Source organism: Orcinus orca, chromosome 9 (genome assembly GCF_937001465.1).
Source record: "Orcinus orca chromosome 9, mOrcOrc1.1, whole genome shotgun sequence".
NCBI lineage: Eukaryota > Metazoa > Chordata > Mammalia > Artiodactyla > Delphinidae > Orcinus > Orcinus orca.
The window spans coordinates 75,817,822-75,833,708 of record NC_064567.1 but is presented as its reverse complement, the minus strand read 5'-3'; the positions used below and the strand labels follow the sequence as shown (position 1 = coordinate 75,833,708).

At 43.1% G+C, this 15,887-nt stretch overlaps 1 protein-coding gene across 1 annotated transcript in view; it reads right to left on the bottom strand.

The window, feature by feature from the left end:
• Nucleotides 1-569: 569 nt before the first annotated feature.
• The window catches only part of ABCB1 (ATP binding cassette subfamily B member 1), a 106,280-nt gene continuing 90,962 nt past the window's right edge, over nt 570-15,887 (bottom strand). The window contains exons 24-28 of the mRNA XM_004263504.3: nt 14,097-14,253; nt 13,408-13,605; nt 5,531-5,737; nt 1,977-2,123; nt 570-1,184 (exon numbers count right to left, since the gene is read on the bottom strand). Coding sequence (XP_004263552.1) covers nt 981-1,184; nt 1,977-2,123; nt 5,531-5,737; nt 13,408-13,605; nt 14,097-14,253 — 913 coding nt within the window. The 3' untranslated portion in view covers nt 570-980. The remainder of the gene's footprint in view (nt 1,185-1,976; nt 2,124-5,530; nt 5,738-13,407; nt 13,606-14,096; nt 14,254-15,887) is intronic.

The window sequence follows — 15,887 nt, the reverse complement described above, 5'->3', positions numbered from 1 at the left end:
CTTTTTATAGTCAGAGTATCATTTTCTGGTGATATTTTCCTTTTTCACCATGTTTTCATGATGATGTATTTAAACTTATGGCACATTTTAATCACCTGCCGCCAGAAGGATCAACTTTGGAAGAGACCAATTACTGGGAAAAGTGATGCATTATCAAAACAGAAAAAGAACTGTATTTTTAAAAATGCAAAAGTATTAAAATCCTGTAAGAGCCCTTTATAAGAGCAATGCAAGATATTCAACGTACATCAGAGTATACACTTCACAATTGTCCATCCTCTGCCCCATCTCAGCCCCTAAAATCCTGTATTGATCTATGTGGTTGGTTTGACAGCCAGCATAAAGTGGAAATGCAAGAATCAGCAGGATCAAGTCCAAGAAGAATGAAGCCAGATGGCTTTGTAGAACCCAACATGAAAAGACATGTACAATAGGAATTATTACACTGTTTAACCATTCTTACAAAAATTAATGAGTTTTTAAAGAAGTCCTTTTTTTAAAGTGCAGAAATGATCTTCAGTAGTCCAACTGGGAGACGATAGATTTACAGGCACTTTAGACAAGATGACTCCAGTCATATAAAAGTTTAGTTTTATTATAGGCACTTTACACAAACATTCAGTACTTTTTGCTACTTCTATAATCTTTTAGCAAGGTAGTCAGTTACAGTCTGAATAAGAAAATATAAACAAAAATTATACACTTTATTAACAAAATCTACTTTGAATGATTCTATAAATTTTATAATGCAATTAAAACCATTACTTTTCTCCAATTGATGCTGTTTCTTTCTGTTCCTTCAATTATAGTCTCTGAAAACTCTGAACTGGGTGGAATGATCTTCCACTGCAGCAGGAAATGTTAAATAAGTAACTCTACATAGTTTTCCCAGGAAGTGCTCACTTTTTCAATTTTGATTAAATGCCATATTTTAACACAAATATTAGGCAATATTTAATAGCTCATATGGTCACAGTTCGCTAGCGCTTTGCTCCAGCCTGGACACTGACCATGGAGAAATAGATGCCTTTCTGTGCCAGCAGCTGCTGGTGTGTGCCGTGCTCCTTGACTTTGCCGTTCTGAAACACCACTATCAAGTCTGCATTCTGAATGGTGGACAGGCGGTGAGCGATGACGATGCAGGTGCGCCCTTCTTGGGCTTTGTCCAGGGCTTCTTGGACAACCTGTTCAATAATCACACAAATTAACTCTGATCATAATAATCCACTCCCTTCAATTTCTCCTCCATAACAAGCCTCACAATTAATTTCTCCAACGATACGTGCTTCTTTAACAGTGGTGTCAATGGAATATAACATAGATTTTACAAAGCAAGGGATCTGTCGTATCAGAAGAATACTGAATCCTAATTTGGTTTATCTCAGAGTTATGACTGTAAATACAGCCTATGCAATCATTTAGAAGCACTTAGTAGTGTGCCCAGCCTTGTGACATCCTTCTGGTCTAGCACTACAGTAAATACAGGAAGCCTGAGCACAGGCCAAACACAGCCTCCTTGAATTTTGGTATTTTTAAGATAAAAAAAAACTCAGAATGAGTTTATCTTTCAGACACCTGAACACTCCACTTCTTCTCAAACTGAGAACAATTGCTAGTATTTACCTTCAAGCACAGTAAGCTTTTAACACTGTTCTGTGCTTCCACTTTTTTATATAGTTGTTGAGGAGATGCTGCCAGGAGAAATGGGACTATGGCTCCTGAATGCAGCTTCTTAGATCAATACAAAGTGATCCGGGGCTGACTTTTGGAGCACAAGCGTTATAAGACTAATCTGCCTTGTTTCATCTTAGTTCTCTTGAATGACAGCTACCGAAAGTGTTTAAATTCCACTGAAAGTAACAAAACTCAGTATCTGGCTGAATTGTGTTCTCTACTGTACAAGACAGAAGCATAAACTTAAAACCTTTTAACGGACAACTGCTTCAAGTGTGAATGAGTCCACGTTAAATTCTTACCTTTTCACTTTCTGTATCCAGAGCTGATGTAGCTTCATCCAGAAGCAATATACGAGGCTGTCTAACAAGGGCACGAGCTATCGCAATGCGCTGCTTCTGGCCACCAGAGAGCTGAGTTCCTTTGTCTCCTACTCTGGTGTTATATTTCTGTAAATAGGGTTTTGTTATGATGAAGAGTAGAACTGATAAAGTTCTGAAATAGAGTGTGCTTGCAGAAAATAGGATAACCACTTCCATATACACAAAAAAGTTTAGGTTCAGAAGCTAAGAATGGGTTGAAGGAGAGTTAAACAACAAAAACATAGCTCTGAATGGCAGGATTAACCTCTCTTCTTGAAGACAGACGTTTGGGTCTTAAAAGTTATGCTTTAGTGTAGACAAGTCAACATATTTACGAGGAAGATGACTGTTGCAATGTGAGGCTCTTCCAGCCTTCTGGTTTCATTGCATTTGGGACAAAGATTGGTAGGAGGAAGGAAATTTGATTTTAACAGGCTATGCATAATAAAATAATTGAAACTCATTTTATTTATAACCAGCAGGTGATGCTCTCTGCATTATTTTAAAGTGAGGAAGGACGCAAGAGGGAGGGGATATGGGATGCATGTATACGTATAGCTGATTCACTTTGTTATACAGCAGAAACTAACACACCTTTGTAAAGCAATTATATGCCAATAAAGATGTTAAAAAAAATAAAATGTCGATTATGATAATATCCTTTTAAAAAAATAAAGTGAGGAAGGGAAGAAATTCTTGGGATGTTAGCCTTTTGTTGTCTGTTTTTATAAGACTATCTCCAAAGCTTCAACAATTTTAATGGATGCTAAGAAACTCTATTCGATATCTAACTTGAAAAGCTGAAATCTCCTGATTGACTTTTGTTTTCAGAGTTCTCCTGAAAATTTTCACATATTGTTTCCCAGAGCAGATAATGCTCACTAAGTATCCAATGTGACAACAGGACAGGAATTAATAGGGTATGTAGGGGAGAGCAGAAATGTAATGGGTAACCTAAAAAAACCATATTATCTTTTTATTTTCAGGTCCTTGCCAGGCTGAAATGTTAGTCAAACTGTGGGCTCTGATTCTGACATCCAGAGTTTGACTTTAAAATTCATGTTCCACTTCCTACACTGTTGGTGGGAATGTTAAGCTGGCGCAGCCACTATGCAAAACAGTATGGCGGTTCTTCAGAAAACTAAAAATAGAATTACCGTATGATCCATCAATCCCACTCCTGGGCATATATCCAGACAAAACTATAACTCAAAAAGATACACGCACCCCTATGTTCACAGCAGCACTATTCACAATAGCAAGACATGGAAGCAACCTAAATGTCCACCGACAGATGAATAGATAAAGAAGATGTGGTACATGTATACAATGGAATATTACTCAGCCATAAAAAAGAACAAAATAATGCCATTTGCAGCAACATGGATGCAACTAGAGATTATCATACTAAGTGAAGTTAAGTCAGAAAGAGAAAGACAAATACCATTATGATATCACTTATACATTTCTGGAATCTAAAATATGACACAAATGAACCTGTCTACGAAACAGAAACAGACTCATAGAGAATAGACTTGTGGTTGCCAAGGAGGAAGGGGGGAGGAGAGGGATGGAGTGGGAGGCTGGGGTTAGCAGATGTAAGCTATTATATATGGAATGGATACACAACAAGGTCCTACTGTATGGCACAGAGAACTATATTCAGTATCCTATGATAAAACATAATGAAAAAGAATATTAAAAAAAGAATGTGTGTGTGTGTATATATATATAGCTGAATCACTTTGCTGTACAGCACAAATTAACACAACATTATAAATCAACTATCCTTCAATTAAAAAAAAATTCATTCTATGTAGGGTTGCCCATTTTTACTTGCTATTTCTGGCAACCTTAGTTGTATGGCACTCAACATAGAGCTCTCCACCTGCAGGTGGAGTAAGCGAGCCCAGGGGAGGTTCCGGCAGATGCTAGCGACTGGCCCAGCCCAGAGCTGCAGCCACCAGGGAGGCCAGAGCACTGGAGCAAGTCCCATGAGGGTGCAGAGGTTGCCAGGCTGCACTGCCACAGTATCGACCCTGTTGAGGCAGATAAAGGCAGGGCTGTACCCCTGAGAGGAGGAAACTAGACCAGCCCCCTGCAGGGTGAGGTAAATCCTAGTGCGAACCACTCAGGTGAAGAAGTAGATCCTTGGACAGAAAATAGGACTTAAGTGGTTTTGCCTTCTCTTTCCAGGTCTAGACATTGAGGAAAAGACTTATGATGTCTACAAGTGTGCTCCGTAGACAGAGCCCAGAGCCCAGAAAGGTAGGTCCCGGTGGTAGACAAAAGTGAGAGGGGCAAGGTATATTTCATAAGCTAGATAATAATTACTCTCTGTATTTGCCTTTGTTAACCCCTAGCCCAGTGGTTCTCACATTTTACCTGCATCAGCATCACCTGGGATATTAAAACACAGATTGCTAGACCCTACCTCCAAGTTTCTGATTCAGTAGGTCTGGGGTCAGGCCTGAAAATCTGCATTTCTTACAAGATCCCAGGTGACGCTGATGTTCTGGCCCACGCCCAGACTTTGAGAACACTGACCTCGCCGTGAGTAAAGGGAATTAAAGTTACATGCTTTGAATGTTCTAGCCTTGGGAAGGGCCAATTATCCACAGATGGGCTAGAAGGTTAAAGGAGGGGAGTGGACAACGCCTCTTCCCTGGGGCCTATGATGTGTGGTGACAGCAGTTATCCAAAGAAGAGTCTCCAGGAAAGGAAATCTTGGGAGGGGGTTGGGGCCGTAAGGCATTGCCATCTTTCCCCATGAGGAGAGGACCTTCTCCGCCAGTTTCAGGCTACTGAGCTTTATATTTTAGTTCTTCCTTAAAATAAAGAACATAACTTATGATAATGGGGGCGGGTGGGTTAGAGAAGATAGGTCTAGATTGCAATGCAAAATACAGGAGCTAAGAGGCTTAAGAGAGAGCAAGAGGTTCCATTTACGTAACTTCCTAGGAGGAATTCAGAAGGCATCTGTGGGACAACAGCCCAGGGAAGGTTTCAATAATCAGCCCTACAAGCAGAGGTTGGGGCGCATGGAATGTGCAATGGTGAGAGATGACACTCCAATGGCTCAGCCTTACTCAGAGCCTTCTTTCTGGCATGGGGCCAGTTCCCTGGCCTGGCCCGACTCCACAGAGGGAGGTTTGAGGCTTGGGGGAGAGCGGCAAGGAGGCGGAAGGAAGGTTGGGAGAGAAATGGTGGGGGAGGGTCACTCTTGCTTCTGTGGGCCCTGCATCCAGACTTGGAGGGAAAGCCCTCCCAGGCATATGTATTTTTCGGTCAGGCTGCTCACAGGGAGTGAGTCAGGTGATCAGGTAAACATCGCATCCACTGGGGATGGGAAGTGCAGGCAGATGCTTGTATACAGGTGGACGTGTGTTTTAGTTGCTCATTTCACCTTTGGGATCCAGCCCTTTTGAAGTCACAAGCATAGGCCAGGGGGGCTGCCACAGGCTCCCAGGTACCTTATTTGGAGAGAGACTTACATCAGGCAGCGTCTCGACGAAGGGGTGTATGTTGGCCTCCTTGGCTGCCTGCACGATCTCCTCCTGGGACACGACCCGGCTGTTGTCCCCATAGGCGATGTTCTCGCCGATGCTGCAGTCAAACAGGACGGGCTCCTGGGACACGATGCCCATGTGTGCTCGGAGCCACTGGACATTCAGGTGCTTTATTTCCTTGCCGTCAATTAGCTGAAAACAAGAGATCACAGATCATCTTCAGAACCAGCACATTTTTTGAATTTAGCAAAATTAATATCATTTCATACACTAAGATTGCCAAGTTATTGTGAGACTTTTGTTGTTGTTTTCCGTTTGGATTGTCAAGGTTAACTGAATAAGGTCATAATTGTATGCTTTGAGGAACCATCATATTTCTTCTGTTTCAACCCTATGCATGTGGTAGGCAGAATAATGCACCTCTCCCCCATCCAAGACATCCATGTTCTCGTTCATGAAACCTGCGAATGTTATTCACAAGTGTAGATGGAATTACGATGTAAGGTTGCTCGTCAGCTGATCTCAAAATGTCGAGGTTACCTTAGATTATCCAGGTGGACCCAACATAATCATAAGGGTCCTCAACTGTGCAAGAGGGGGGCAGGAGAGTGTGTATCACAGTGGAGCAATATGAGAAAGACTCAACCGGTCACTGCCGGCTTTGAAGATGCAGGAAGGGGCCACGGGCTAGAAAAGGTAAGAAAGCAGATTCTCCCCTAGAGCCTTCAGAAGGCACAGAGCCCTGCTGACACCGTGACTTTAGCCCAGTGAGATCCACTTCAGACACATGACCTCCAGAATTTTTAAGATAAATTTGTGTCGTTTCATCCCACTAAATTTGCTGTCATTTGTTATAGCTGCCACAGGAAACTAATAAAATGCATTCTAATTCTGGGATGTATTCTGACATCCTTATTCTTATGCACTGATTTTTCACAGGAAAAGTAGCCACCATTAGATTGGAAATAACTAACTGCTATACCGTAGAATAGGTTTGTAGGTCACGTTTCTGATCTGACCTGTTAGTTAGGATCACGTTTTTGAGGACTTAAATGAAACAGAAGTGAGCGTCGGAAGGTCGCTGTTATATCTCTAAATCGTTGTTGATCTTAGGAATGTGAATTAATGTCTCTTAGTTTCTTTGTAAACTGGGAATGATAATTCCTAAAGTCAAAGAATTGAGGATTAAATGAAGTCATGTATGAACCCTACTGAGCACAGTGCTGGGCACAGGGTATGTGAAGGACTGTCTGCGATTTGGATCTGACCCAAAGGAGCTGGAGGGAGAGGCTGCCCTTTCTCTAGTGACCTGTCTCCCCTTGGATTATCCTGCAGAAGCCTGGGGCGTACCCATACAGCCTGGTCGACAATAATCCTTGCTCTCTGATGCAGATGTGTCTGCCCCGAAGACCTACTTTGCAAGAGAACGCTGGCATTCAAGTGAGAGCTGTTCATCCTCCCTGAAGAAGACATCAGTGACTCAGCTTTGAGCGTTTATAATAGTGGTGATGAGTATGTCCTGAGCTATATATACACTTTGAATCCCGTGTACCTGGCTGGGTGCCTCTGGGAGACAGCTGGCCAGGGGTAGGGTACAGTCTTTGCTGCAGGAAGACAGCTTCTGTTTGTGAAGCTGGCAGGTGCAAGGATGGATGGAAAACACATGCATGACCTCATTAGTACCAAGCCCGGTTGCCATGGAGACTATTCCAAGCATCTATGCTCCAGGCTTCCTCACAGTGTTAAGTGAAGGTGGAAAGTAGAGAGTGAAGAGAGGCAGGAAAAACCATACAAGTATGTGGCGAAACAGCAGATCTTGTTAGATGGAACAGTGTGAAAAACGGAAATCTGAGGAAAGAAAGAGTAGTTTTTTAAAAAACTTTTTTCCAGGCTTATACCCCTGGGAGAAAAAATAGACACCATCAAACGAATACAGTCAGACAAATATGACTGATCCCAGCAAGTTTTAATGAGCTTCTCCATCACACTGCATACAAGAAGACGTTTAGGCCTCCTCAGCCCCACGCTACACACAGCAACTACAAACTATTTAAAACCTGTGTTTGCTAAAGAATCCTTTCCTTAGGGGAAACACGTTTAGAAGACCAAATATAAAAAGATCAACGCAGAGCTTCTTTGGCTGCGGCAGATGGCCCTCTGAGGGAAGACCAAGGAAGTCCAGGGCGTCAGTGAACACTGCTCAGAAGATACTGGTCCTGGGACTTCCCTGGCGGTCCAGTGGTTAAGACTCTGCACTTCCAATGCAGGGGCTGTAGGTTTGATCCCTGGTTGGGGAACTAAGATCCCACATGCTGTGTGGCACGGCGGGATAAAAAAAAAAAAAAAAGATACTGGCCTAAATAAAAACTTAAAGTAACACACTGACAATAACACACTGACAATAACAATGGAAGACCAAAAAACAAATAAATAAACAAAAACAAAGGCTAAATTAAAATGACGAGCTATCTCTATTCCAAACTTAAATCTACTACCTGATTTCAGTAGCACAATCAAATGTGAAATATGTATTATCCTGCTGTATGTATTGACTCTGAAATGGTAATCATAGATAAAATATTGAGCATCGACTATATTATAGGTCCTGTTGTAAGCACACCTCATGCCTTCTCTCGTTTAATATTCACGACAACGCTCGTGAGGTAAATGCGAGTTTAATCCCCATTTTATCGATGAGGACATGAGCAGAGCTAAGTCACTTGTGCAAGGTCACACTCTTAGTGACTGAGGGAGCTCGGATCGGACCTACACACTACAGGTTGGATTTTAGCAACACAGTGTCTCAGAATTGAAAAATACTTTCTGTCTTCCCTCAAAAGAGCAATGTCTCCATCTTAGCCCCAGCACCCACTGGGTAATACCCAGACAACAGGCTGCTAACTGTGTCCTAAGGGGGAGAGAGGACTCTGGTGGCAGCGCATAGCATGGGCCGGCAAGGGAAGAAAGGATAGGTCGGGGGAAGACTCAAACCAGAGTGAGTCTCAGTGAAGCTAATGAACTTAAGATTCAAGGACGCCCATTTGCAGGCAAATGCTGGGAGCTGAACGGTGTTCTGGATGGAAGGGAGGCCAGTTCTTCTGGGTAAGCATTTAGGATAACCTGCCTAAAAAGGAGAGGGACCAGAATCTTTAAGGTTTCAATATTTTGTTGTGAATTTTTCTCATTTGAAGGAAATACTCACTTTCATATCTAATTGTGTGTTCATAACTTTGTATTCTTTCAAGTAGAGTCCCTGAAATTGTATAACTTTCAGGCCCCACCAAACTTGGAAACTCCACTCTCTGAACAATTCCAACAATTCCAAAAACAAGTCTTGGTTTTGCAAGACTCGCCACAATTTGATCTAAACCTTTTAAAGTTATCAGTTCAGAGGTTCTCCACCTCTGGTTGGCAGCAGAATCACCTGGGAAAAATCATAAAAATGAAAAGGCTAGGTCCTGACCTTCATAAATGAGCCGGGGTGGCTGTGTTCTCTAGTAGCTCTCTAGGCCATTATGATCCACACCAACTTGAGAACCTCTGCTCAGGTCAATGTTTCTCAGAGTGTGATTCGAGGCTCGTTGATGGTCATGAGGATTTCCCGACCTCCTCAGGGTCAAGTCCTTGCTTCAAATGATCATTATGATCAAATGATGCTCAAATGCATAGACTCATTTTTTATGGCAACAAGAACTAATCATAGGACTTCCCTGGCGGTCCAGCAGTTAAGACTCCATGCGCTTTGGGACTTCCCTGGTGGCACAGTGGATAAGACCTCCAAGCTCCCAATGCAGGGGGCCTGGGTTCGATCCCTGGTCAGGGAACTAAATCCCACATGCAAGCCACAACTAAGGAGCTGGCCTGCCACAACTCAGGAGCCCACATGCCACAACTAAGAAGACTGCATGCTGCAACTAAGGAGCTGGCAAACTGCAGTTAAGGAGCCCACCTGCCACAACTAAGACCCGGTGCAACCAACCAAATAAATAAATAAATAAATAAATATTTTTTAAAAAAGACTCCAAGCTTCCACTGCAAGGGGTGTGGGTTCAATCCCTGGTGGGGGAACTAAGATCCTGCATGCCACGAGGTGTGGCAAAAAAAAAAAGAAAAAAGAAAAAAAAAGAAAGAACTAATAACCTATTAACTGAGTTATTCAGGGTCACTAATTGACATTCATAAACAAAACCTGGCACATTTACTAATGTGTATCGAGGGCACTTCCACTAAGAGGTCTGCCTGCTGTGGAGCACTTGGCAGTATTTCGAAGCTCTAGTGTAAATGCACAGGAGCAGATCACCGTACTCCCTGCAATGGAAGAGGACACTTTGTTTTCAGGGCATGATCAGTGTTGTCTTGAGACGGTTACTGTCCTATACACTCAGCATTCACTTCCATATTCTTCTGTGTCTGTCCTTCCACATATCAAGGGAGTGGAGGACTAATAACTGTTTCCCAGGCTCGCTCCTGGTTCTAGAAGTAACTGAGGTTCTACTGGTGAGATGCAGTGTGCAAAATCTGGGAGACAGAGGCCGTGGTAAACTAACACCTGTGTTTTGGCAGACGGGAGTTTTTACAACACCCAGACACTGGTCTTGTGTCTTCAGGTTTGGAGCAGCTGTGACACTGGCATCATTTCCTACAACCTCCTGGCCACAGGACTCCAGCTGAGATGCTGTGATTTGAATGTTGGGAGTGCTGACTTTGACTTTTACTTCCACTCTTCCAGCCCTTCCGGTGATTCTGTAAGCACCGAATGCCCCTTACTGAATATGTATCTGCGTGAAATACCTAGAGCAGCTTCTGTTTCCTACACTGAACCATAACTGATACGGTCCACGTTTTAAATTTCGCTCCCCTTGTGCTTATGAACACGGAGAATAATCATTCATTTCTTTACTTTCTTCTTGTCTAATTACTGCACGTATGTTTACCATTGTTGTTTTCAACTCCAACACTATTAACGCCAAGTGTTTTTTCCCACTACAGTGACTGTGAGTGTAGTAAGGGTGGGGGGGGGAATTCTTTTGGTCTTTCCTAGGTGGGTTATAATCAAAAAAGTTTGAGAACCATGACTCTAATTAAATCTGCTATTTCAGCCAAACTGGCCCATATGCCGCATTGGGAACAAATCAATCATCAGCCACAGCTCACGTCATCTCCTTCATCGAACGATGCCTTGATTGCTCACCCTTACAGCTTTACGCAACCAGCTCTAATTATCCCTTAAGAACTAGCTCTAGGCCTATCTTCTTCTTTAATAGAACTCATGGAAGGATACGTCCCATCTCTTCAGTTGAAATCTTTGAGGACAGACACCATCCCCTGTAACTCATTAGAGCTCAACATTTAACACACTGCTTAAGAAATGTCTCTTAAGGACCACGATCAGTGTCTGAGAGCTAAAATTTCCTCCTCTGATTGCTTCCTGTGTCAGCAAGGTTTTCATTGAGAGTTCTCTGCCCAAACTTTAACCACAAAATTGAAGCATGAAGTCAGAATTCACAGAAGATATAAAACAAGGTAGTACAAATAAGGAACAAAGCTTGAGGAACAAAGTTTCCACAACTGTCAAAGAATGGACTGAGTAAAGGCATAACTGTCTGTGAATACAATAAGAAATATTTATGATAACTGTGACTACTGTGGGGAAGTGAAAAGGGCCCTGGCCTACAGGATGAAAATTCTATTTTCACATCAATCATTAACACAAGTAGGGCCCATATAGAGCTGGCAAGCATCGGTCTGATTATCCAAAGTAGGTGTCCCTCCTGGATGGACAGTGCCCAGGCCCATTCCAGTTGTTGAATATTTTGAATATCACCTCTGAGTTTGACCAGTAACTCAGTGCCTACATAATGAAAATGTTTTCCTCTGAATTCCATTCCTACCTAGTTTGATTCTTTTCCTAGTCCCCATTATAGTCATTTAAAAATCCACTACTCGGGCTTCCCTGGTGGTGCAGTGGTTGAGAGTCCGCCTGCCGATGCAGGGGACACGGGGTCCTGCCGCGGTCCGGGAAGATCCCACGTGCCGCGGAGCGGCTGGGCCCGTGAGCCATGGCCGCTGAGCCTGCGCGTCCGGAGCCTGTGCTCCGCAAGGGGAGAGGCCACAACAGTGAGAGGCCCGCGTACCGCAAAAAAAAAAAAAAAAAAAAAAAAAAAAATCCACTACTCCCGGGAGTTCCCTGGCGGTCCAGTGGTTAGGACTTCACGCTTTCACTGCCATGGCCCGGGTTCAATCCCTGGTTGGGGAACTAAGATCCCACAAGCTGTGCAGCACAGCCAAAAAATCATAACAGTAATAAAATGTCACTACTCCCTTCAAGACTCCTATGTCATTCCCAGTACCTAAGACAGTCCCTGACACGAACTCACTGACAGTTTATTGAATGTTGCATGAATAAATCTGACCCTTCACTTACTCTTTTAGTTCAGGAAACAAAGGAGAATCCCTCTATGTTCTTTATCTGTTTCCCAAATTTGTTGATCTCGCTTTTTTTCTTTTTCCTTAGAAGATGTTTGAATTCCCTCTCTCCATCAATGGTTTTATCTCATCCTCAGCCATAAAAACGTTCAAGATTCCCCATGCTAAACATCTTCCCTGGGCTCTGCCTCTCCACTCTTAGTTTCCTTTCCTTCTCCTTTGATCTTCTAGCTAGTCTACACTTCGCTCAGTCTCCATTTCCCCTCCTGACCACACCTCAGCCATGCTCAACTGTTTCCTACCACCATCACTTCACTGAGAAGACTGTGAAATGTCAGAAGCAGCCCATTCATTGCCAAATCCTCCCATGTGTTTTCAGTCTCTGTCTTACCCCATCTCTCCACGGCATTTGTCAGTGCCGACTACCTTCTCCTTGTTGAAACCCTTCCCATCCCTGGCTTCCATCTTACTAGTCTCTCTCAGCACCCCTCCTCTGTCTTTCTGGCTTTTTTTCCTGCATCTGCTCATGTAAACTGAGACCTAACCAAGGGAAGGGGGATGGCTGGTAAAAAGGCTGCTTGCAGAGGAAGGTAGAGTAGCAGGGTTGAGGGAAAGGCTGGAGAAGTTGGCTGGGGCAGTGGACACAGCTTGGAGACTATATCTAGGATGTCAGACTTTAAGTGGGACTGCTGTTTAAAAGTTTGTAAAGCCACGGCTTATAGTTGAGAATTAAATACATCTAGGCAGGGGTTTCCCTGGCAGTCTAGTGGTTGACACCTTGCCTTCCAGAGCGGGTTCGATCCCTGGTTGGGGAGCTGGGATTCCACATGCCACACGGCCAAAAGGCCAAAGCATGGAACAGAGGTAATATTGCAACGAATTCAATAAAGACTTTGAAAAGAGTCCACATCAAAAAAAAAAAAACTGAAAAAAAATACATCTAGGCATTTAGAAGATGAAAAAATTGAAATGAGCTAAATAAGAAAGTGTGCTCAGACCTAGAGATTATGACACTAAGTGAAGTCAGACAGAGAAAGACAAATATCATATAATATCACTTATATGTGCAATCTCAAAAAATAATACAAATGAACTTATTTACAAAACAGAAATAGACTCACAGACATAGAAAGCAAACTTAGGGTTACCAAAGGGGAAACATGGCAGGGAGGAATAAATTATGAGCCTGGGATTAACATACACACACTACTACATATAAAATAGATAACCAACAAGGACCTACTGTATATGCTCCCTATAGTATAGGGAACTCTACTCAGTATTCTGTAATAACCTATACAGGTAAAGAATCTGAAAATGAATGAATACATGTATATATATATAACTCAATCACTTTGCTGAGTGATTTACAATACTGTAAATCAACTCTACTCCAATAAATTTTTTTTAAAAAGAAGAAAAAAAAGTGTGCTCACCACTGTTCCAGCCAAGGGGTCGTAGAACCGCTCCAGGAGCTGGACCACCGTGCTTTTCCCACAGCCGCTGCTGCCCACCAGGGCCAGCGTCTGGCCCTTCTTCACCTCGAGGCTCAGCCCCTGAAGCACTGGGATGTCTGGTCGAGTGGGATAGTTGAACACGACTTCATTAAATGTCACATTTCCTTCCACTGTATTCTAAAATCAGAACAATAACAGTAAATTTGATTGCCGCAATCCTGAAAATTCACAATAGCCAACCCTCTCTACCGCTAGGTATCAGAAGGTAGTGAACTTGTACTACAGTCAGGCTTCGTTTATAACTGCTAAAATGTAATACATAAGATCTAAAAGGGTCAGTGTTTTCATAGCATGTCTCATTAACACAATACAAATGTGAAAACTCAAATCTGTTCCCCAAGAATAGGGTCACCTACATATAATAAAACCTGATTAGCAGGATTTGTGTATAAAATGGGCAGTATTTCTACATCCGTGTGGCTTTGTTCTACAAAAGTACTAGACGTTAACTTGTATTATCAGCATTTACTAAAAGGAACTAAAAGGACAGAGAAACTTTCATTTTACTACCACCAAATAAAAAAAGCACAGATTTTATTAAACTTCCACTTAGAATACTAAAATTCATCAGTTAGGAGCAGATCACATAATCAAAACATCAAACTGACCGGCTTTAGGCCTTCCGTGCTGTAGCTGTCGATCACAGGGGCTTTTTCAATGATCATGATGACGTGGGCTGCTGACACTTTGGCCTTGGCATAGTCAGGAGCAAATGAACTGACCTGACCCACAGCCATCGCGCCAAAGACAATGGCTGAGAACACTCTGCCAACGACAAAGGCAAAATGTGCAAAGAGTTAGGACTGCAATGCTAGAAAGGTGACACTCCTACACCCAGAGAGCACTGTCTCAAACAGTCACAACACGTTAGTCAAAAAGTTTAAAAAAAAAAACCAAACACTTTTCCTTATAAGTTCATATCGGTATAACTGACTGATTGTAAATTGACCCCATGTTTCATCTCTCTCTGTGTCCTCACCTTCTTGTAAGTGACTTTGCAGCTCCTCCACTGAAGAAGGAGAATTTGTTTTCCTACCTTTGAATCTGGGTTGGCCTTGGAATTTGCTTTAGCCAACAGGATGTGGAGGAAGTGACTGTTGCCAGGTCCAAGCCTATGACTCAGGGGGCCGTGCATGTTTCTCTCTCTCCCTGCCACTACCACAAGCCCACCTAGCTGCTGGAGGACAAGGCACAGACAGAAGAGTGCCGTGGGCCCCAGCCAACCAGCCTGTTACCCATTGCACACAAGAGCGAGCCCAGCTGAGATCCACTATGCCCAGATCAGTAGAACTGCCCAGCTAACCCCCAAACTTAAGGGCAAAAATAAATGTTTATTATCGTGTGTCACTGGGGGATAGTGGGTGGTTGGCATGCAGCGTTATTTGTGGCAATCAATAACGGATATAGGCGTTCTGCTGGATTACATCAGATTCTTAGAAAACCTGTGAACTGTACCGCAGAGAGTTCCTTAAAGAGCCAGCTATCATGCTGCTTGCAAGCTGCATCGACATTCTTTTTTTTTTGGCCACGCCCCACGCCTTGCGGTTCTTAGTTCCCCCACCAGGGATCGGACCCAGGCCACCACACTGAAAGCGCCAGCTCCTAACCACTGGGCCGCCAGGGAATTCCCTGCATCGGCGTTCTTAATCTATGACATGGGAGTCACAGCAGCTTAAAGTTGGGAAGGACTTCACAGAATGTCAAGTCCAGCTCTCAATGCTTGTGCCAGGGCACATCCCCTAAGCTAGCTTCCATCCTTGGTTTTAGGATGGAGGAAGTTTGATTGAGGAAGTCTATTGTTAAAAAGTTCCTTTTCAAACCAAGAAAAACGTACATCCTTTTGCATAATACATCCCTTCAAAGTACTGGAATATTATTTTCAAAACCCTTAGCATCTTTGGTAAGCCCCTTCATTTTCAACATTTCAGCCGCCCTTCTCTGGACACATTTATCAAAATGCCTTTTTAGGGCTTCCCTGGTGGTGCAGTGGCTGAGAGTCCGCCTGCCAATGCAGGGGACATGGGTTCGTGCCCTGGTCCGGGAAGATCCCACATGCCGCGGATCGGCTGGGCCCGTGAGCCATGGCCGCTGAGCCTGCGCTCTGCAACGGGAGAGGCCACAGCAGTGAGAGGCCCGCGTACCGCAAAAAAAAAAAAAAAAAAAAAAAAAAAAAAAAAAAAAAAAAGCCTTTTAAAACAGTGAGTATAATATTAGGAATCTCCCAGAATAATGCCATGAGTCCATCAGGTCCATTCCTTTGGCCTCTATTCCTGAGTTAATGTAGCACACAGTGTTTTTTTCTTTTTAATAGCTCTACATAAATCACACAGATGGTTCATCTTGGTCTTGTTATCATTTAGACCTGTGGAATCTGTTTAAAATGGACTGCTCTTCAGCCA